General features: G+C 25.6%; 1 protein-coding gene across 4 annotated transcripts in view; it reads right to left on the bottom strand.

The window, feature by feature from the left end:
* Nucleotides 1-24,781, bottom strand: part of LOC100214909 (CCR4-NOT transcription complex subunit 2) — a 43,072-nt gene that overhangs the window by 1,906 nt on the left and 16,385 nt on the right. The window contains exons 8-17 of one of the 4 annotated variants that reach the window (XM_065813903.1): nt 22,645-22,760; nt 22,250-22,556; nt 18,177-18,348; nt 13,973-14,209; nt 10,489-10,528; nt 10,219-10,274; nt 7,293-7,410; nt 5,523-5,561; nt 3,027-3,088; nt 2,771-2,921 (exon numbers count right to left, since the gene is read on the bottom strand). In XM_065813903.1, coding sequence (XP_065669975.1) covers nt 2,771-2,921; nt 3,027-3,088; nt 5,523-5,561; nt 7,293-7,410; nt 10,219-10,274; nt 10,489-10,528; nt 13,973-14,209; nt 18,177-18,348; nt 22,250-22,556; nt 22,645-22,760 — 1,298 coding nt within the window. The remainder of the gene's footprint in view (nt 1-2,770; nt 2,922-3,026; nt 3,089-5,522; nt 5,562-7,292; nt 7,411-10,218; nt 10,275-10,488; nt 10,529-13,972; nt 14,210-18,176; nt 18,349-22,249; nt 22,557-22,644; nt 22,761-24,781) is intronic. The other 3 variants (XM_065813906.1, XM_065813904.1, XM_065813907.1) reach the window with 3 other exon arrangements.

The following is a 24,781-nucleotide window of genomic DNA, read 5'->3' as shown; positions in this document are numbered from 1 at the left end:
ATCTGATTTGCAAAGCTCATAGAACTTGATACCATACTTATGTCGTTTATTTTTCACATACTGACTGAATGTAAGACGTCCCTTCCAAAGCATCATTGACTCATCGATTGATATATTTTTATTAGGACAGTAGATGCTATCCATTGTATTATTTAAGTGATCGAGAAGTCCGATAATTTTACACAAGCGTCCACTACCTGAATCTTTACTGTTAATAAAATGCCAAAACCGTAACATTAGTTGGAATTTATTTCGTGGCATTATTCTAGAAAATAAGGGAACTCTATAGAGACTGTTTCAATAGTATTCTAAAGATCGCATTTTGACAAATCCCATATGAAGAAGAACTCCAAGAAACTGCCGCATATCTTCTGAATTTATTGGTTTCCAATCTTTAAAACGTGAGCTACTTCCGAGGGGACGCTGCTTATTTATTTCTTGCGTTGCGTAGCGATTATTCCAACTACCATAGTATTTATAAGCTCTTCTGTAACAAATAGTCTAAAGAAATCTAATGGTTTCTTGCTCTTTATGCTTATCTTCAAACCAGGATCGGCAGTAAATTGAATTTGTTTTACAATATTCGGCTCATCTTTCCATTGGCTTGAATTTCTAGATGGATTTGTTTCGGAAGTTGTTTTGTCAGGCAAAATATTACTTATAAGATCTACCTGTTGAGCTTTGTTTTGATTTTGTCTATAAGCAAAACCACCTAGTTCTAGTTCTTTTCGGCGGCATTAAAAAATCTTCTGCAGTGGCTGCTAGATAAACGTCTGTAAACTGATTGCCATCACTTTCTTCAGTGTTATTATCTTCAGAACCTGATTTTGATACAGTCAAGCTCGAAGGTGTAAGCGAAAAATGAACCCTAATCTTCAATATCATCATCTTCACTATCCTCACAATCTTCCATAATCATATGTGCTGATCCAATTGTGGAATATCTGTGTTGAGCTAATATGAGATAGATAAATTTATAAACTATTTATTTATAAAAAAGAAATTACTTATCTATAAAACACATTAATTAGTATACTGTGTAAAAAAATTTGAAGTGCACACTAAAATGTTTTTTAATATATTAAAAAACATTTTGCAAACGTTGTGTAAATCAAATTTTTTTCACATTTTTAATAACATGCAGTATAATGTAGTTATCGAATATATTTTAGCTGCTAGTTTAAAAAACACAACAATTTAGAATTAAGAAAACAAAATATAAATTACCTTTTTTACTCATAATAACTCCCAATGTGCATGTGCAAAAAAATTGAAACACTATTTACAATAATATTGCATCAAATAAGCTACATTACTATTTCTTTTCAAGATGTAATTGAGAACTTGAAAGTTTTTTGAATTTGCAAATTCTCAATGTAATGTAAGCTTAAAGGTCATTATAAAAAATCTTCTTGTACATGCATTTTAATAAGTTAATAATATCAAATTTAGCATTTGTATGCACCAGCAATACAGTAATACAGTAATGGAATTGAAAGGTCATTGTGTTATTTGCCAATACACTATAAACAGAAAATCTGTTATTATATTGAATCCATGCATTTATTTCACTAAATTTGTTTACATCTACTTTTGGAACAACCAGAACCATCTTTTGTAGTGTATTTCATGTCTACAAATTGTACCAATTTGTAGACATGAAATACATACAACCGAATAAATTGAAAGAAAACAAGTTTTATCTTCATCAAATGAGTTATTGAATGTGCTGAGTGAAATGACAACCCAATCGTCATTTTGCGACTCTGGCGCAAACTTTAGGTGTCAAATATAAGACAGCATACAATTGGGTCCTTAGCGGAAATTTAAATTTCCTTGGAAGATATGGAGTTACCGCCAACCACAAATCCCTTTTCATCACTTTTTATTTTATTGATAATATATTATATTTATTGAAAATCAACTCATATGGCCACCTTGGCCAAATTAGGATTAAACCTAATATTACAAGGTAAACTAAGGCAACAAAATTAAAAATACAAATAACTTCTTTCTGATAGTCTATATTATAAACATTTCTCAATTACAACTTTTATCTTCTCAATTACATCTTATGATTTCTTATTTACAACTCTCATGTTCTAAATTACATCTTACGTTTCTCAATTACAACTTTTATCTTCTAAATTACATCTGACGTTTCTTAATTACATCTTCCATGTTCTAAATTACATCTTGTAATTTAGAACATGGAATACTCATTACGGTGTTACGAGGAAACTCATACTTCGGCACTGGAGAAAAAAATTTCTTCTCCATTGCCAAAGTATGAGTATACTCGTAGTGCTTATTTTTTGTCAGTTATATTCAGAATAAAAAATACTATAGAATTATTTTAGATTAAAAATATTTTATTTATTGAAATGTTGATATCTAGCCTTGGCAATGAGAATGAAACCGCAAAAAACAGCTTCAGCAAAAATTAATCATTGCAGACATTATGGCTCGGCAAAGAAACAAAGCATAGTTTAAAATAGCTCAGCAGCGAACATGTTAACCAGTTGCAAAAAAATTTAACTTTTGGTGTGACATCAAAGAAATTTAATTTTTGGTGTGACATCAAAAAAAAACAAAGTTAGCGAGTTAGTATTATGTAATAATAGTACTTTATTTACGGAGATTTTTTCTTTGTAAATAATTTTTCAAGAAATATCAAAAAAAAAATTTAATGAAAAATATAACATTATTTATAACACTTGAATACACAGATATAAATCACAATACACAGACCAATGAAGCTAAGACTTACAGTTCAGCGGCAGCAGCCAATTGAAGAATATCGCCACAATTTGTATAATATAAATAAAACAAAAGATCTTCACCATAACGTCCGAGTTTAATAGGAGCTAATTTATCTCTTATATACGAACTTATAAGATATTCTTGAGGTGCATAAAAATCTAAAATTAATAAAACAAATAATAACCAAGATGTTACCCGAACAATATTATTTCACATTTAAAAACATTAGACTATTACACAATGTTACCAAATTAAATCTAAACCTATTTCATGTGGTTTACAAGTAGAGTCTGAAAATGGTGAACCAAACGTGTGATAAAGACTCCTAAAATAAAATGTTTGAGCATTTAAATCAATTAATAAAAGTTTTAATTATAATATAAGAGCTCTTTTACTCTAAATCTATTTGCAGACAAAACCATGTAAAATGTAAAACAAAGATTTTTCTTCTAAGAACCAAATAAACATAAATGGGAGGTCGTAAAACTCATTTAAATTAATCATTACAATTATGAGATATAAAAAACATTCGAATTAAAAAAAAAAAATTTAGTCATAATTTAAATCAGAGTTGATAATGCCGCCAATGGGAAAGTTTTTGCCAATGGGCTGACTTTTTAGGGAGGTGAAAGGCTATGGCTGCACCTCCCAAAATATTTTTGGAAGCTGAGTTGAAAAGTGTTATGGTATTTGCCTTTCAATTGACGTTTGCAACCAGTTTATTTTGGAGGCAAAATGCAGACACAGATGCCAATACAGAGGCGGAAGCCTTTGATGGCTGCCTCCAGAAGAAATTTGGAGGCAAAATGATTTTGAGACTGCCTATGGTTTCTGCCTCCAAGCTGGCTGCAGCGGCCAACAGGAGGTGGATTTTTTGTCATTCGCCGGTGAAAGTAATAAAAAACATTTTTACATTTGTTTGTAAGTTTAAGGAGCAGTTTAAATATTAATTAGGAGCAAATAAAATTTTTGTTGTTTTATTTATATATTATATAATTTGACATCAAAATTTGTTGTTTTATATGATTTATTGACAAACTTTTGACTTTTAAAAAAAAAATCAATTTTTTTTTTATAACTATTGAATAAATTAGTAGTTTAACAATCGAAACAAAGGTTAAAAGTTGGTAATTTTACTTCAAATTTTGGAAATTAAAGTGTCAGGTTTTGATCAAATAGTCATCATCCTAAACTTTTTATTTATTTTCTTATTTACTGTAACGTTATATTCTTATTTTTAATAATTAGATATTGTAAAAGATATTGAAAAATACCTTTTAATATTCTTTAAAAATTTGTGACCACGTTGTATTTCACTAATAATTAAAATTAATTTTAACAGATTATAACAAAAAAAAAATTGTGTTGCAAGAATCTTAAAAATCTATAAGTAAAAATCTATAAGTAAAAATCTTATGACAGGGAAGTAAAAATTTATTATTAGTAAAAAACATAAAATCTTATACAACACGAGAATTTAAATAAGTAAAAAAATTTTCATAGAATATTACTCGAAGTGCGTTTTTCATTTTCAATTACATTGCAAAAAATTTTACTTCTGAAAAAAGTGTTAAGTTTTCATAAGCTTTTTATAGTTATATCATAAACAACTAAATTATTTATCATAACATTTTTTTTCAAAATGATTTTGTTGTCAAACTTTTAATATTTACTCCTAATTAATATTTAAGTTGCTCATTAGCTTACAAACATGAAAATGTTTTTTCATTAATTCCACTGACGAGAGAAAAAACTTGACAACCGCAGCCCTGCTGGAAGACAGAAGCCACTGGAGGCGGCCTCCAAATCATTTTGCCTTCAAAATGTCTTTAGGAGGCACTAATGGCTTCCACCTCCGATTGGCATAGGTCTTCAAAACAAATTACCTCCAAAAAAAATTTGGCTGTGGCTGCCAATAGAAAGCCAGAAGAAAGAACATTTTGCTGCTAAAATCTTATTAAGAGGCAGCCGTTAACTGCTGCAGTATAAAAATGGAGGCAAGAAGATTTACACTGTTTATCAACACTGATTTAAATGATGAAAACAAAAAGTAACATAAAAAAGTTTTGCAATAAATTTAACAAGCATTAACATATTAACATAATATTAAATTAATAATTTACAGTGTTCTGTTGTTGTCTCTAAATTTTATATATCACTTTTTTAATTGTACAAATAAAAGTTGCACATAAAAGATGATGATACAGGTGTAAATTATATATTTATTTATTTTTTGCAATCAAGCTTTCTTGTAAAATTTTTATGAAAGATCTCAAATTTTTTTATTAGTAGCCTCAGAGCTATTTTAGCACTTCAGAAGAAATACCTAATACCTAAGAATAGTAAATAATTAAACAACTTTAAAGCCATGAATCAAAAGAAAGTGTTTTTTATCACCAACTTTAAAGATATTAGTTTATGTAAAGTTTCTAAAATGTGACTGATATGAAAAATAAATTTTTTATAAACAAAAACAAAGTAAATTTATAAATTACTTTATTATTATATTATGAAAATAAGAAAGACAACTGATTATTGTTACATAAAAAATTTTTATGATATAAAACATTATGAAGCATTTTACTTTGGTTTTTTTAAAACCAAAGTAAAATGCTTCATAATGTTTTTAAAAATGTTTTTCATAAAATTTAAAAAGGTTGCTTAGTTAAATTTAAATCAAATCTATAATTAAGATTATTGTATTTCTTAAAAATTTAATATTATATAAAAAATAATAGTTTGTAAATATTGCTACTTACTCTGTGGAGTTGAGGTTCAATCCAAGGGTAGTTAAATCACTGTAAAATAAGTTTATATATATATATATATATATATATATATATATATATATATATATATATATATATATATATATATATATATATATATATATATATACATATATATATATATATATATATATATATATATATATATATATATATACATATATATATATATATATATATATATATATATATATATATATATATATATATGCACATATATAAATATTTATACACACATATTATATATTTAAAAAATGTTTGTTGTAAATGTTTCTAAAGAGTGAAAAATGTTTCATTCTTTAGTAAATATATATATATACTTTCAGTAAATATATACATATATATATATATATATATATATATATATATATATATATATATATATATATATATATATATATATATATATATATATATATATATATATATATATATATATATATATATATATATATAATTCTTAATGTATTTACGTAATAGAGTGCAAAATATTTATAAAAAAACTAGGATTATGAAAGAGCTTTTATCGACAAAACATGTAAAATAAAAATGTTTGTGCGTATATATTTCTAGAAATATTCATAAGTAATTATAACTTTGTTGCGATGACTTGTAAGTAATGATAGTTATTTCTTTCAAAAAAAATAGTATAACATGTAAAATTAATTTATAAAATAAAAAATGGTATGCACTTAATTGTGCATACCATTCTTTAAACATGTATACATTTAAGTTTACTATTTTCAATGCATACATTTTGGTTCTCTATAAACTGGGAAAACCAGCCACTTGAATTTAACATAATGATGCTCTTTACTTGCTGATTTGAGATGGATTGATTTCAGAAGATTGATTTATAAAACTGTATCATAAACCTTGAAGACTAAGATAGCTTTAGATCATTATTTAAAGTCACAACACAAAAAAAACATGAGACCAAGAACACAAAAGAACACGAGACAACTTATTATTCACAATAATTTTTATTATATATATTTACTATATGTGAACTTGATAAATAAGTTCTGTACCATTAAAGGAATCATCTTCTACTCTTTTGTTCTAAATTTTATTACTCTGAAACAGAAACCTTGACAAACAAGACAACTAGGAAATAAGTGTCATTTTAATTAAGAAGCAGCTACCAATATCTGGCAACTAAAATTATGAAAATTGTAAAATACAACAAAAGTTTCATAAAAACACAAAACTAAGTATGTCTATGAAACTAAGACATTAAAATATTTTACACTGTTCTCATTAGACTAGGAATATATTTTTTACCGCATTTTTGTAATATTGGGAATATTTATTGTTATTGTTCTGCATAATATTTGTAATTTTTATTGAGATTGTCTTAATACTTCAAAAAAAAAAAAAAAGGTCATTGAATTTTGGGAATTTTGCAGTATACACGGTGCCATTGGGTTGGCTAACACCTTGCAGGTAGGTTTTAATATTTAGCAAAGTAAAGCAAAATCTGACTGATAACGAAAGTTAAAACCTAAAAGGTCAGATTACTGAGATATTCGCCACAACACTCAAAGTAAAACAACTAAATACTTTTATAATATAAGAAAATAAGAGTGAATTTGACCATTTTTGAACGCAACTTTGTTACTTTAATTTTCTGCTTATAAAAATTAAAAACAATTAATTACAACAATCTTAACAAACTAAAAGTTAATTTTAACGAATGTAATAGTTTTACAAGTAGTATTTTTTTTAAAAGAAAATTACCTGCCAAGTGCCAAAGTGACAAGATTAGGCTCTGTCTCCGCAGCTCGAATAAATGTAAGTAATCCAATCATACCGAATTGGTCAGTTACCATACCTGATGGAATATTAGTTATGACACCTATTAAATCAGTAAAAATTTAATATTTTTTCATACAGCACTTTTTTAAATCCATTTATTTACCCCCCCCCCAAAAAAAATATCAAAGTTAATTATAATTTACAAAATTAAGTTGGGTGCCATTCATATATTTAAAAACTAGTCAATGAAGAGACACCTTAAAAAAAGAAAACAAATAAAACAAAAAAACCATGCTATATATATATATATATATATATATATATATATATATATATATATATATATATATATATATATATATATATGTATATATATATATATATATATATATATATATATATATATATATATATATATATATATATATATATATATATATATATATATATATAATATATAAAACAACTACTTAAATACTAAATAACCAAACATAAATTAATTTTAAAATAAAAAAAATAATTAAGATAGCAAAAAAAAAAAAAAATCAAATATTCAAACAATATTAAAAAGCAAGAATAACAAGAAAAGAGAACAACTTGATCAGATGACATGAGAAGAAATGAATGTATGAAATAACACAAAGTTTAATGAGATATGTTCAGGAACAATATTGTAAAAAATATAAATAAGCAAAATAAATTCAAATATACTTAAATATAAAAAAAATATATACATAACCTTTTAATACAGTATCAAACCCTATATTATGTTACATTTATTGATTAAACAACAGTGAACAAATAACGAAAAAAACAACAACAAAACACCAACACTAATAAGAACAACAAACTAAATGGCAAACTCAATCAACAAAGAATAAAAAACAACAAAGAGTAAAAAAATAAATATATTAAGCATTATTCATACACAAAAACATAAAAACACTGCAATATAAACAATACACAAAACATACAAACAATACACAAAACATATTGTTACTTATCATTATAGTTTTTCTTAATATCTGTTTGCCTAAATAATTTTTTTCTTCTTTTGTGTTTTTGATATTTTACCGTTAAACAAACACCTTCACCATTTGAGATGTCATTTTGATGACATTATTCATGTGGTTTTTATTTTTGTTTTTACAATAAATTATGATATATAGTAATATAAATTTTTTATAAACTTAGATGTTTAAAATATAATATAACTAAATTAGATGTTTAAAACATAATATAGTTATCAAAGTTGAAACAAAAGTGCAACGTAAAATAAAATAGAACAAAATTATCATGTACATAATGGACCTCAGTAAGCAATCTCATGTTTTGAAAACCTTATTTATTTATAAAAAAAAAAGTAAAGACTTATTAATAACTTGACTTATTAATAACTTGACTTATTAATAACTTGACTTAATAATAACTTGACTTATTAACAGTTAAAGAATTATATAAAATGGCATAACAGGTATTATCAAAATTACACTTAAGCACAAAAACATTGCCAGCAATATAAGAGTGATAAGAAAATTTAATTGAAAGACATAATTATAATAAAATCTTGAAATGATTTTATAGATTCAATAGGGGTATCAGAATTCAAATCCTAAAATGAAAAAACCTTTCTATAGCCTAAGTGAAAAGATTTTTTGGTAGCTATATTGATTTTGTAGTAGCCATATTGATCTGCATACACAATATTGTTGAATACAAATTACCAATAAACATATTGAGAGAGTAATCCATTTAAACTATTCATACATAATACTGTTTACTAATACTACAGTTTAAATATTTATTTGGAGCATGAATTATAGGAAAAATACAGAACAACTTCAGTAATGGTTCAGTAAGAACTTCAGTAAAGCCTTCTCAAAGAGTATATAAATAATATCAATTTTCATTTTTATATAACTGCTTATTACTTATAAATTACTTTATGATGAGTTTATTCATCAGTAAGTAATTTGACTTTTATTTTAATTAAATTATTTTAATTAAAGGTTGGATCTATATGGAGATTTAATCTTTCAATTTAATTTAAGAAAAGATATTAAACATTTTTCCAATTTAATTTAAGAAAAGATATTTAACAATCTTTCAATTTAATTTAAGAAAAAATATTAAACATTTGTTTTGTGAAAATTATACGGTTAATATTTAATAAGATTTTTATGAAATTTCGAGAACAAACACCATTTAAAAAGAACAATGAAGTGGTGACAGGTAATTGTGAATAAGGCAGCAGTTTCTAGGTTGAATACATTTTTATGGTTGTTGGTTAGAATTAGATCTAATAGGTTGTGTATTTGAAAATTTTCTAAAGTAGAGTTAACTCATTTGGTAATTTTACTTTTCATTTCATTATGTTTTTTTATTTATTTTAGAGTTGATGTTTAAAATATAATTTCAAACTTCAACCTTTAATAAAATCTAATTTCAAACACAAAATCAAAATTACTGAGAGTGAGAGTGTATGAGTTTGTGAATAGTGCAACATTAAGTATGAATGGAGGAGAATTTTCAAAATCTTCTCTTCAATTATTTTTTTTTACTTGAAGTTAACTTCATTTTATAATGTACTTTATTCATAGTATATAAATAGACTTATTGTTGTAAACTGTGGTAAAATTTATATTGATGGTTTATTTGCTAAGATTCTTGCATTTGGTTTATTTGCTATGGTTGCGATGGTTTATTTGCTAAGATTCTTGGACTATTTTGCATCTGTGATTTTTATGACTATTCCGTTGTTATATTAACTATATATAAATTAAATTTAAGAAATATGTTAAAAAAAATAAATAAATTTCATTAAAACTATTACAAATCACAAATTGGTATCAAATAATGTTAATAATTATATGACCTGGTTGCAGATCTAAAAAAAGTAAAAAAATACCTGATGAATTTGTCTGGATGCCAGAAATAGAAGTTCTTGTTTTTTTGTCAACCGACCTAAAATAAAGACAAAAAATATTAGAACAAATAAAATATATAACAGTAAATCAAATAATTTACTTAATATAGTTGAAAAAACAACTTAAATAAATATCCAAATATATTTAATTATAAAAACTTTAAAAGCTTTCAGCAATTGTATTTACATAAATATTAACTGCTAATCCAAAAAATAACCAAAATAGTTTAAAACAAATGTTTCAAAAAGTACCTGCCATCTTTGAGAATTTGCTCATAAGAAGAACCTAAACCTTTAAAAGAAATTTAAAAATTTTTTAAGTAATTATTTATGTTTAGCATTTATTTAGACTACAGCAAAAAATAATAAAAACTTATATATATATATATATATATATATATATATATATATATATATATATATATATATATATATATATATATATATATATATATATATATATATATATATACATTCCTATAGTTAAGATCTTAAAATTACAGTTTTGGTATAAAAAACCGCATTTAACTACTCTATGACACCTAACAAGACAAAATTAAGGTTAGATTTTGCAAAAGCGCATTAATTTAATAGAGGAAACTAATTAAATTTGTTTTTTTTTAAAAACCACAAAAATGCAAATTAAAAAACTAGAATGTTTTTAAAAACATTCTGAATGTTTTTATTATCATCTTTTACTGTAAAACATGCGCGTATGTTGCTACATCAACTGTCTTATAGTCTGCTGCAAGGGAGTGCTGCTATATCGACTTTCTTACAGCCTGCTGGTACAAGGGAGTGTTGCTACATCAACTATCTTATAGCCTGCTGCTACAAGGGAGTGCTGGTACATCGATTATCTAATAGCATAATAATATATATATATATACAAATAGGGCTCCACTGTAAGGAAGAGGTTCCTTGCCCACACTACATTAAAGTGGTTTACAGGAGCAATTTAGGGCTCTTGTAAAAGTAATTTTGTCATAAATATAAACCACTTTCTTTTCTTCTCCATTTTTAGATTTGTTTATATTTTGCATAACAGTCACTGATTCTTTTTGTATTGCTTGAATTATATTTTAACTACGCAAATGACTTACAACAATGGGTAACAACTTGTAATGGGTAACAACTTGTAATTGCTAACAACTTGTAATGGCTAACAACTTGTAATGGCTAACAACTTGTAATGGGCAATAACTTGTAATGGGTAACAACTTGTAATGGCTAACAACTTGTAACGGCTAACAACTTGTAATGGGTAACAACTTGTAATAGGTAACAACTTGTAATGGCTAACCACTTGTAATGGCTAACAACTTGTCAACTTTATAATATAAGTTATTCTATACTACAATAAACTTTTTGTTTCAGTAAAGCATAATTTTATAATTACAAATGCAAATATAAATATTACATAATTATAATATAAAGTTATAAAAGAATTAGTAAAAAAAATAATTTTTTCTCTTTTGTGTAACATCACTAAAATATTAATGACAAAATGGCAAAGTTCTCAATGTTGTTTATAAAAGGAAAGCATTATTACTATATCTAAAACGAAAAGCACAAAATAGTCATTTTTGAACCAATAATTACATGATAAACCAATAATTACATGATAAATTTTTTAAAGGTACGGTTATTGCAAAAAAAAAAAAAATTAAAAGAGCGCTAACTCAGATGCAAATATTTTTAATTAGATTAGACTAACTGATTGGTTTTTCAAATGCCATTTTGAAAAAATAAATTGATAATATTCTGTCTTAAATCTTTTTTAATCCTAAATCAATGCATATTAAAGTTATAATGTAAAATTCAGTTTATGATATTAAACATTTTTAAAATCACATTTAAAAAAGGTAAAACATTCTTTTAAGAACACATTTAAAAAAGTAAAACATTCTTTTGGAATGTTTTTAAAAACACACTTAAAAAAGTAAAACATTATTTTAGAATGTTTTTAAAAACACATTTTAAAAGGTAAAACATTCTTTTGGAACGTTTTTAAAAACACATTTAAAAAAGTAAAACATTCTTTTGGAATGTTTTTAAAAACACATTTAAAAAGGTAAAACATTCTTTTGGAACGTTTTTAAAAACACATTTAAAAAAGTAAAACATTCTTTTGGAACGTTTTTAAAAATACATTTAAAAAAGTAAAACATTCTTTTGGAACGTTTTTAAAAACACATTTAAAAAGTAAAACATTCTTTTGGAACATTTTTAAAAACACTAACTTAATAATTTTTATATTATGAAATGAACTATATATTATATATAATACATTATATAAATTTGTCTTGATTTGAGCAAAATAAAAAAAATATAATGCACAATTAAATGTTTTGCTAAAAAATAGTTGTAATTATACAAAAACTTTTATTGTGGAATTTTTTGTAATAATTCTTAAATTTCTTGCAAATTTTTTATTGAATAAGTAAAGTTGTTAATAAATAAATGGATAGCTAGTGTAAAACAAAGAAAACAATCATCTGAAAAACTTTTCAAAAACTGAATATTTCATAAGTTTTCCAGGTGCAATAAACGATGCTCGTTAAGTATAAATACTTGTAACATTATAAGCATATGCTAAATATATAAAATCAAATTTTGAACCTAATAAAAAACTATCTTTATGAGAAAATAGATAGCTCATGCTAAAAACAGAAATCTCTATTTCGCTTTTTCCTTCTAATTCTATACATCAATACACACACACATGTGTGTGCTTGTGTGTGTGTCTCTCTCTCTATATATATATATTAAAGAGCTCTCTATACATATAAGAAAAAAGAGATGATAAGAAGAATATACATAAGCCATACCTAAGCCTAAAGTAAAAAAATACCATACCCATACCTAAGCCTGAACCTAAAGAAAAATGAGGAAAAAGTAAGCAAAAAACTAGCATCAGAGATATAATTAAGGAGCTAAGGTTGATGATATGAGAAGATTAACAACAATAAAAGATGATGAAAGTTAACTACGTTAAAGAATTTAAACCTGATTTCACAATAAATAGGTAAATTGATGCCCAGGCCAAGCATCTGACAAAATCTTAATGAATCAAAAGATAATAGACATCAAAAGTGAGAAAGATGATAAAAGTGTGATCCACAACTATAATAGTATTATACATAATTAAAATCAGTTTTGAAAAATCAACTTATAAAATAATTTTTAGGGGATGCTTAAGATCTTAGAACATTTTATTTTTAGAACATATAAAATTTTGAAAAACAAATATTTTTTATCAAAAAGCTATTCAAAAAAAATCAAATTAAAAAAGCTCAATATTTTTTTGTTTTTTCTTAAAAAAAGATAATGATTATGAAATAAAATTTTAAAAATTTTATATAAAATATCATATATTGTTATCATTAAATTTTTTGACTTAAATTTTGTTAATTCTTAACAAAATATATTTTTTTTAATAATATTAAGGACTAACATAATGTTTAAATGTTAAAAGACTTTGAGGAACACCTAAAAATAACTTCTGCAAATTAAAAAGTATTTAAATCCAGTATTATTTTACAGCATAACAATTAATGAAGGACAAGGAGCGCATTTTTTAAAGAAAAAAAATATATATTCTAATATATAAATATAACTTTTTATATAAAATATAAATATAACAAATTAAATTAAAATATAAAGAATATGTAAGCCATAAATTTATAAAAATATTATAAATTTATACTAAAATTCTATAATAAACTATAATAACCATAATTTTCTGTTGTTAAATTTTCTTTACTATCTTGGTGTTGGAGAGTATTTGATGTTGAAGATGTGGATTGTGTAATTCCTTGTATGCCGCCGCCAAGAGCACTACCGTCAGATTGCATTTGTTGTTGTGTTGCACCAGGTAATGCAGGAAAATCTTCATTTTGAATTTGAAATTCTTGGTTAGCATCTAACGACTTATTTCCTGTTGACATGACAAATGAAAAGGAACTTTGCCCTAAAATAGTAGATAGCAAGAATAAATATTCTATCTAAAATTAACTTTATAAAAAAAATTATTTAAAAGAAACAAATAAAGTCCAATGTTATCGTTGTAATGGTTTGTTTTTATTTTAATGGTTATTTAATGTAGCAATTTTTATTATATCATATGACACTGATCACATTAAACCAACAAAAATATTAAAAAGATAAATTAAAATCAAAAAAGATACACAATTGTATTTATTGAACTCTACCCATTTATATATTATTTTAAAACAAGCCAGTTAGAAAAGCTTTGTAGCTGCATCTAAGTGCATCTAATATAAACAGGGTAGCCACATGAAATTTTTGTTAAAAAAAAGAGGATATTAGAGGATTTTAGAGTAGATTTTGCATCTAATTTAGAGAATTTTTTTCGCGTAATTACCAAATTTTGAAAAAAATTAGAGGAATTTTTCTTTTACTATTATAGGTTTAATGTCCATGTTTCCACACGTGAGTAATTAGGAAATGTTTCAATAATGCTATTTTTCATGTTAAATGACATGGATTTGCTAAAGCAATTCTTTGGATAAGATTGTTAAATTGTTTTTTTTATGCCTCAAATGCAAAGTTATCAGCATCTTTATTAAGCTCAATAAAAGTTTTCTCTAAAGAGGCAACTTTAATATTTATTTCTTGAATTTCAAAAGCAATCTTAATCTCTTTTTCATTCTTCTCCTTGCTTAATTTTATTTTAGATTTATGAACAAATGATTGTTGATATTTTTGACAAGAAGATTTAACATAAGTTAACAAACTCTTTGAAATCGGAAAATTGTGTAGTTCAAAGTTTTTTTGTTACATATAGTCGCAAATTAATCACTGAGAAATAAGACTTGACATGTCAAAATTTTCAACAAGAAGCATTTTGTTTTCAGTGAATCCACACATAACAGTAGCTTGACCGTGAGATAAAACTAAAACTATTTGGAAAGCAGACCAAAGAGATTTATAGTTGGGATCTGAACTAATGTGCTTCCAAAGAAATGAGTCCAACGATCTTTAGATTCTTTAAATTCTCTAAATAGTTCTGTATTCGCCTTTACAACATTTTGAGCTTATATACAGAGCTTGCTTTTTCTAAAACATCTTTCTTCAAAAGCCGCTACATAAATTACGAAGGACATTGTCTAGTGACTCGGTAAGAAACAGAACCATTGGATTGTCAGCTTGAAAAGTGATTTCCAGGTTGCTTCCATTTTGGTAAGCTTTTCCAAAACTTTACAACTCCAACTATCTTGGGCCAAATCATTTGAGCTCGTTTGGCATCATTACTATTTTCAATCCATCAGTGTGTGCAGAACTTAAGAGGATAGTCTGAAAAAGTAGCAGCTGTTAGACATTCATAGTCAGCTCTGCGGGAAGGAGACTCATCAAATATTTTATACATAGAAATAAGTAATTTCCTAATGCTCCAAAAGTAGCCTTTTCTCAAGTTTTGAAAGAACGATAAAGGGTATGGAGACTACATGTCCCAATATTAATTAAAGGATCAAGTAAATCTTTTTTCTGCTTTCATTTACCAGATTTAAAAACAGTAAATTTGCATTAAGACCATTAGAAGAAACTTGGGGACTTTAGTACGATCCAAAAAACTTAAACGATTATTATCTTTAGAAAAAATGTCAATCGCTGATGCTTTACCTAAAAACTCCAATAAGATGTTTTTACTTCATTGTCTGTGTCATCCCAAAAACAAACATATAGATCCGTTTGACTTTTTTTAAATATTTTGTAATAAAATTCATCAAATAAGGTGGTGTAATAATTTGTTTAATTCATTTAGCATTGTCGCTTTGACAAAAGAGGCAACACCATGACATAAAATGTAACTGCATTTTATTTTCCACACGTGAAACTTTCAGCAATTTTACTGTCTGGAAACATGAAACAGAACAATTTACTTTATGACTCTGAAGAACGGTACGAATATTTACACTTTAAAACTTCTATTGACCAAATTACCTCTGCATTTAATATCTGATCTCTTGACATCATATCAATCAAGTTCGCTTGCTTTTGAGTTGTTTTCTGTTCAGGTAGATTAGTTACTTCAAATAGCTTTTTAAAAAAATTTGTCTTACTGCTATCAGATGGAAATCTTGCCACATGTTTCTTCCTTTTAGCATGCTGTTTTATATTTTCTAATCCGCTGTTTACAATGCTAAAGCTTTTTAAAAAAATTTGTCTTACTGCTATCAGATGGAAATCTTGCCACATGTTTCTTCCTTTTAGCATGCTGTTTTATATTTTCTAATCCGCTGTTTACAATGCTAAAGCTTTTTAAAAAAATTTGTCTTACTGCTATCAGATGGAAATCTTGCCACATGTTTCTTCCTTTTAGCATGCTGTTTTATATTTTCTAATCCGCTGTTTACAATGCTAAAGGACTTCGAACAAACTTTACAAAATGCATTTGTTTTATCCTTTTTATCTCTTTGCAACCAGTACTTGAACTCATCTTCAATGAGCCACAAGTCTTGAAATTTACTTTCATATTTAGGCATTATTCCTACTTTTCTAAACAAAACAAATAAATTATTTATGGTAGACATAACAGAAAATAACTTCATTTAAACCATTTTCTACACTGAAAATTTGCTTAATTCTATAATATTTTATAAGAATAATAAAAGATTTTCAAAAATACAACTATTATAAAAATAAAACTAATATAAAAATCTGCTAAACAATAACAACAATAAAACAATTTTATACAACTAAAAAAAAATTAGTAAATCTGAAAAAAAAAGAGGAGATTTGATCACATTTTTAATTTTTAAGAGGATAATAGAGGATTTTAGAGGAGGTTTTTGAAAAAAGAGGACTTTAGAGGATTTTAGAGGAGCTATGGCCAGCCTTATAAAATTAAATAAAGATTTTATAAGAGTGACAAATAAAACAAAATAGACCATTTGGGCATAAACAGTATACCTGTGTAATAATAAACAGTTTAACTGTGTAATAACAAACAGTATACCTGTGTAATAATAAACAGTGTAACTGTGTTATAATAAACAGTGTAACTATGTTATCATAAACAGTGTAACTAGAGATGTGTTGGGTACCCAGTTTGGACCCAGGTACCCGGTAATTTGATGGTTTTACCGGGTACTTGGAATCAGCCATTTTGTTGATGTACCCAGCACCGGGAATCTTGAAAAATATTTTTAACAGACATAACCTTTAAGTGCTGTAACTAATAAATAATAAAAATTATAAAACAAATTGTGTTTTAATGCTACTTTAAATTGTGTAGAAATATTATTAACCAGATAAAAAATAGTGCATCAAATCCTGACAAAGCTGAACTAAATCAAATGAATTCAAATCTTAAAAAAAGTTGAAAAAAAACCATTTTATGCACACAAAAAAATGTTAAGCATGCTTTTTGTTTGTTTCCTTAAAAGAAATGAAACTGTTAAAAGAAAAAGAATTAATGTTCAAGCAAGTCGGTAACAAGCAGAGGTCTCACTGAAACATTAACAACATTAGTAACATTTAAATCTGTACAACAACTCCAGATTCTAAGCAACTCTAGATTCCAAAATAAATTAAAAAAAAAATAAATATAAAATGTGCTCTGGTCATACATGCTACAACATACTACAAGAATCAGATTAAGATTTTAAGTTGTTGTTTTTCTGAGAGAAAGCTGTTATCTACCTTTTTGAGAGAAAATCTACTTTTCTTAAAAAGATTACTATTTTCTTTTCTAAGAAAATTGTTATCTAATTATTAGATTACATTATTGTTTGTACATCATTAAGAACAATGTGCAACATGCAAATAATAAATATGAAAAATTCTAAAATATACAAATTTTCATGCATGTCACCTGATTTATTGCGCATTATCTTATGCAGAATCGCTTTACATAAATATTGAAATAAAAAAAAATTGAAAATTTTTTTTTAATAATATTATCAATAACAAACCAGGTCGAGAAGAAGATGAGTTTCCAAGTCTATTTGCCAAAGCAGGAAACTCGTTGTCAAAAACTGTAGCACCTCCAGTTGAATTAGGAGGTCCAATGTTGCCATGACTATTGGAATTAGAGTCTCTACTTGAAGATGTATTGGTTGAAGGAGTAGTAGAACTTAAAATGCCCTGACAAAAAAAAACTTATTAAAATAAAAATTAAGTAAAAACAAGTAGATAAATAAAAATTAATATTCATCACAATGACTTGATTATTTTAAAACAACATGTACGGATTTATGGTTTTATTTAAAACATAAATCCATGGTCATATTAAAAAAAAATATATATTAAATTAATAAGCAGTTAATTGCTTTAAAAACCTTTGCCACCTACATTTTTAATTTTAAAGGATCTTTCAATAATAAAAAAAGTTTGGATTTATATGAATCATTTTGAAACGTTGTATTAAAACTATTGTGAAAAAAAGGTATTCAATATCGTTTAAAATCTGCATTGAGTTTCAAAAATAAGTGTTCCTAAAGTCATTTTTTACAAACATAAAACTTTTTTTAAAATGCGTTCCTAAAGAAGGGTTCAAAAGCAAGCAGTGACAACTAATAAATAGGAATAACAATAAATAAATAAAATAATGTTTAAAATATCACAACTCTCTTAAATTAAAAATTAAATATAAAAATGCTTTGAAATTTATTTTTATTTTAATTGCAAAATTTTGTGATTAAAAAACTTATGTTTGATATAGATGGTAGAACCATTCACTTTTGACAGCTCTTTTGACTGACAGTGATCTATTAGGGTGACATTGATGTGCAGTGAGTCTACATTATTGATTATTAAAAATGTTGTTACATAAAATAAATTAAAAAAAATTGTTTTATCCAATTTAATTTTAAATTAGGCACCAATTTTTGCAACCACCTATAAACAGTCGTATATATTTAAACCATTTCATTAGACGTTATTGACTAATGCTGTTTTAGACTGAACTAAACTCTTTGCAAGTAAGTTTATAAGATTTTCTAATTGCCTTTTATTCTTGTATAAAAAGCCATTCCAAATACTTCAAAAATTTTTCAGTAGGTGTGATAAGTTAAGAATGTGTTACCCACATTCTTAACTTATCATACTTCTATCTTACCCAGGTAATACCCAGGCCTTTTAAATTGAGAAATACTAAAAAATACATACTAATCATAAAGATACTTCTTATTGAACATAATTAAATATTGAAAATAATATTGGGCCTAGCCCGTAAGGGTTAGTGTTACAGTCATCGAGCACGACTGTTTTTCAAATCACAATTACTGTCACCGCGAAAGAAGTTGTTTGTCTCTGGAAGACGCATTGGCTAGTTTTTTAGTCATAAGTCAGTTATAAATCCATGCATAGGTGTTTAATCCATCATGGTTTTCTGGAGTATGACTGGGCTGGCTTGGTGTAGTTAAGAGATAAATCTTTTACGCTGGTTACTAACAACACAAGACTCTACTAAACGACATAAACAACACGGAATTACACATTACAACTATACAACCTTATGCACATACAGCCTGTTTACATCGTTTGCATGCTTTTTGTTCTTTTATTAGATAAACTATCTTTGTTTGAACTCGTTCTTATTTAGATAATATTTTCTTTTAATAGATAGTATATGGTTGTAATGTAGATATAGATATGTATGTTATGTACATGTGGTTATCATGTGTGATTGAGTTTTGATTTTAGGGTTCATATATAAAATTTTGTATTGTAGCTTATATACATATATATATATATATATATATATATATATATATATATATATATATATATATATATATATATATATATATATATATATATAATAGCAATTGTTTTTAACTAGTGGCTTTCGACGTGTTTTGTTGATGGACATCTTTTCGTTGTTGTTTTGTTATCGTCTCAAAATTACGTTTAATTCGGACCGTAGAGAAAGCTTTACTTTTTGGAAATTTCGATTTAGATATGGTCTCAAAGTTACTTTTAATTCGGACCGTAGAAGAAGTTTTACTTCTAAACTATATTTTTTCCCGCTTCGTACATCGTTTTTATATCACGACATATTATTGTTATATCACCCAAAAATATTTTTTAACCACTTATTTGGCTAAAATTTATCTGCTCTTATTTTAGTATTTAGTTAATCTTATTTTTACAATATTTTTTAATGTATTATTTATCCGCTGATTTTCATATTATTACCATTATCAAGGAACTTTTATGCTATATTATCTTACATTCATTACTCAGCTTTGTTTTAATTTTCACATGCACAATTTTTGTCTTTTATTATTATTTGGAGAATTTCTTATATCCTTCACTACATGTTTAAATCTTTACATTTTTGCAGGCGATATATATTTATTTTTTTCTACTTTCATATATTACTTGATTTTTAGTTATGATTTTAAGTTGCGCGGGTTGTTTCATTTTCTTACACTTTAAATTGGTTAACAAAATTCAAATAAAGTATGACAGCGTTAGAGTTTTTTGAAGACTATTGCATTTTATTTAATTTTAAAAGGGTTTTTAATAGGGTATATTGCTGTTTGATTGTTTTTGGTTCATTGGTGCTGGAAGTACCTATGTGGTTTAAATGGTCTTAGAGGAAAATTTATTAGTATTTTTTGTTTGCACGCTTTAGTTGTTTTAGTTTTGTTTCTGGCGTTTTTATTTGAATTTTAATTTATTGTGCTTAGTTTTTTCTACCGGTGGTTTGTTAAGTGATTTATTTAATTATTTCTATTTATATTGTGCAGTAGATCAACACTTTTTATATCATATCATCAAAAAAATATTTGCGTTTTACAAATTTGGGTATGGTTGGGTTTTGGCTATTTGTAGTGAATCCTTTTTTACTGCAGTATGGAATAGGCGTAAGTTGCGGAGTAAAGCATAAGTGGCGATGATGTTTGTCTAACGGGATAAACTAGTTATAAGTGCTGATCCTCATCGAAACGCCAGTAATAATAGATGCGACTCTGAGGAGATGTTTATTACTTAATCACTACACAAATTATGTTTACACATTGGCATTAATGTTTTTTTTTCCATTCTAAAGTCTTTCATTGTTGTATGCATACTTTTTATTTTTTAATCTATTTTTTGTTTTATTTATTTTTTGTTTGGTGATATATTTTTTGTTTATCTTAGCTCATATTAGTATTTATATACCAATTTATTTTTTATTATTATTGTTAATACTGTTTAGGTGAATTGTCTGTCTTATTTATATTTTAAATATTCCTCTATTAATCTTTATTTTTGTCTTGACAACTGTCAAAATATGCTTTGTTTGAAAAATAATTCTCCTTTATTCTAATGTACTTCATTTCTTCCCTCAGGCATTCAATGCTCGTGTGTGACCATTCAGCGAATTTTATATATGTCAGAATTATACATATGCAAAAGTTTTTAAATAAGAATGTGTTACTCTCATTCTTAACTTATCATACTTTTATCTTACCCAGGTAATAGCTGCTTTTTAAATTGAGCAATACAAAAAAATACATAACAATCATAAAGATACTTCTTATTGAACATAATTAAATATTGAAAATGTTTTAGTATTGAAGAGACCTCATTTCAATATACTTCTTGATTTAAAATGATGCAAGTCTACTAGACACAAAATAATTTGTAAAATATGACTAAAAAATTTTATTTGAACCTTGCTTTGTTTTATATTTCACAAATGATGGAGTAGAAAACTATAAAATATATATTTTCTATATGAATTAAATTAAAGTGAAGTAAAACTCATCGCCAATGATTGGCTTTCAATTTTTCAATTTTTCATTCATTTTTCAATAAAAAGTAATAAAAAAGCAGCAATTTGTAAAGGAAAAATTTGCAATAAAATAAAGACAACAGGAAGATTGAGAACACTTATTAGTGATGACTATGTTGACTTCCCATTATTAGTTGTCTACTGCTAAACGAAAAATATTCAGGTACTTTTTATAAACTTAATGTATGAAAAAAAAATTACAATAATAATAAAAAAGGAGCTCATCATCAAACATGTATAACTCAAAAAAAAAATTACCTGACCAAAAGTGCTATTACTAGAAATACTACTTCTATTAATTTGGCCACCTATAAATCCTGGGAAGTTACTATTTGAAAGAGGAGAAGTTGAGCTGCCTAAACCCATTGAGGATGGGGGCAAGCCAATTGTTCTTGATGTTTGACTTGCACTCATTTTATTTCCAATGACAAGTCCTGGAGAATTGCTTGGTGAAGAATGACCTTGCATTGACATTTGCCCTATAACACCACGCTGTTGCTGTTGCTGTTGTTGAGAGTTTTGCATATGCTGTTGTTGATGTCCTAGTGATAAAAGGCCACTTCTTCTGAAAAAAATAAAAAGTTACAAAAATAATACTGTATAATAATGAAGTCTTTACGTCATAACAACAACAAAAAATACAACAAACTTACGGTGATGATTGCCCAGATAGAAGTTTAAGATTTTGTTGATGATTTTGAATATCAGAAGAAGATTGGGTAGTAGATGAAAAGATATTGTTTGATTGTGATGACATGCTTCTAGAAAACTTTGAAAAAAATCTTAAATATAAATGTATATTATTATAATACTGTTTTACCAAAATACTTTAATAATAATAACTATATACTATACATATATATATATGTATATATACTATACATATATATATGTATATATATATATGTATATATATATATATGTATATATATATATATATATATATATATATATATATATATATATATATATATATATATATATATGTATATATTTATACATATGTATCTAAATGTATATATATACATATATATATATATATATATATATATTTAATAATATATGAGTGAATATATATATACATATATATATATATATATATATATATATATATATATATATATATATATATATATATATATATATATATATATATATATATATATATATGTATATATGTATATATATATATATATACAGTGGTGGCCAAAAGTCTTGGAACAAAACATTTAACAACCAAAAAAATTTATTTTTGATCTAAAGTATAAATTTTGAAAGTTTGATGCTTTTGTTTTTACATAGCAATATGTTTATGGTTACATATTTGTATATTGCGCAATTTATTATCGTTTTTTATTATTCATTATTTATCAGCTATATTATGCCAAAACTTTCACCTAAAAATAGAGGAATTATTGCTGCATTATATGAACAAGGTTTAGTTCAAAGAGAAATATCTGAAAAGCTTGGTCGTTCATTATCAACTGTAAGTAGAACTTTAAAAAGGCATAAAGAAGAGCCCCAATTAAATTTTACTTCAAAGATGAGATCAGGCAGGCCCAGAGCAACCACCTCAAGAACTGACAAACTTATTGGCCGGATCAGCCATGCAAATCCACGGCTATCTGCACACGAGATTTCAAAAGAAATTTTTATTGAGAAAAAAGTAAGTGACCGAACAGTTAGAAGAAGGCTTTTGGTTGATTTCAAAATGAAGGCATGCAAGCCAGCAAAAAAACCTTTTTTATCATTAAAAAACCTAAAAGATCGAAAAACATTTTGTCAGCGCTACAAAAATTGGACTGGAGAAAATTGGTCGAAAGTTCTTTTTTCTGATGAAACATGTATTAAACAATTTAATGTTACAAACAACTTTGTAAGAAACCAAAAAACTGTAGATATATGCCAAAATATACAGTTAGCAGTGTAAAGGCTCCTGTGTCTTGTATGGTTTGGGGTGCTATTTCTGCCAAAGGACGTGGGCCATTATGGATAATGCCCAAGAATACCACAATAAACAGCAAAGTCTATTTGGATGTTATGAAGGAGAAGTTGCCACCTTTCATGCAGATCTTGAACTGTACTTATTTCCAACAGGATGGTGCACCATGCCACACAGCCAAAATTGTAAAGAAGTGGTTTGCTGATGAAGGAATTCAAACCCTTGAAAATTGGCCTGGGTCATCACCAGATCTTAATGTTATTGAAAATTGTTGGCATATTATGAAAGTAAAAGTTGCTGCCAAAAAGCCTAGATCCTATAATGATTTAGTTGAAGCAATCAAATCAGTGTGGATCCATGAAATTACACCAGACTATTGTACAAAACTTGTTAACAGCATGCCAAAACGTATCCAAATGGTAATTGACAATAACTATGCTTCCATTAAATATTGAACTTTTATCATGTATGTGCATGTACCTATCATCTTTAAAATTGTTATAAACACTTATTTTATTGAAAAAAATTAAAAAATTTACTAATAAATTGTTTTTCACACAAATATATTGATTTCATAACATAAAATATGATGTTCCAGGACTTTTGGCCACCACTGTATATATATATATATATATATATATATATATATATATATATATATATATATATATATATATATATATATATATATATATATATATATATATATATATATATATATATATATATATAAATATATATATATATATATATACATATATATATATATAAATATATATATATATATATATATATATGTATATATATATATATATATATATATATATATATATATATATATGTATATA

This window comes from Hydra vulgaris, chromosome 12, assembly GCF_038396675.1.
Source record: "Hydra vulgaris chromosome 12, alternate assembly HydraT2T_AEP".
Lineage (NCBI taxonomy): Eukaryota > Metazoa > Cnidaria > Hydrozoa > Anthoathecata > Hydridae > Hydra > Hydra vulgaris.
The sequence above is the reverse complement of the archived record's forward strand: the minus strand, read 5'-3'. Positions and strand labels throughout refer to the sequence as shown.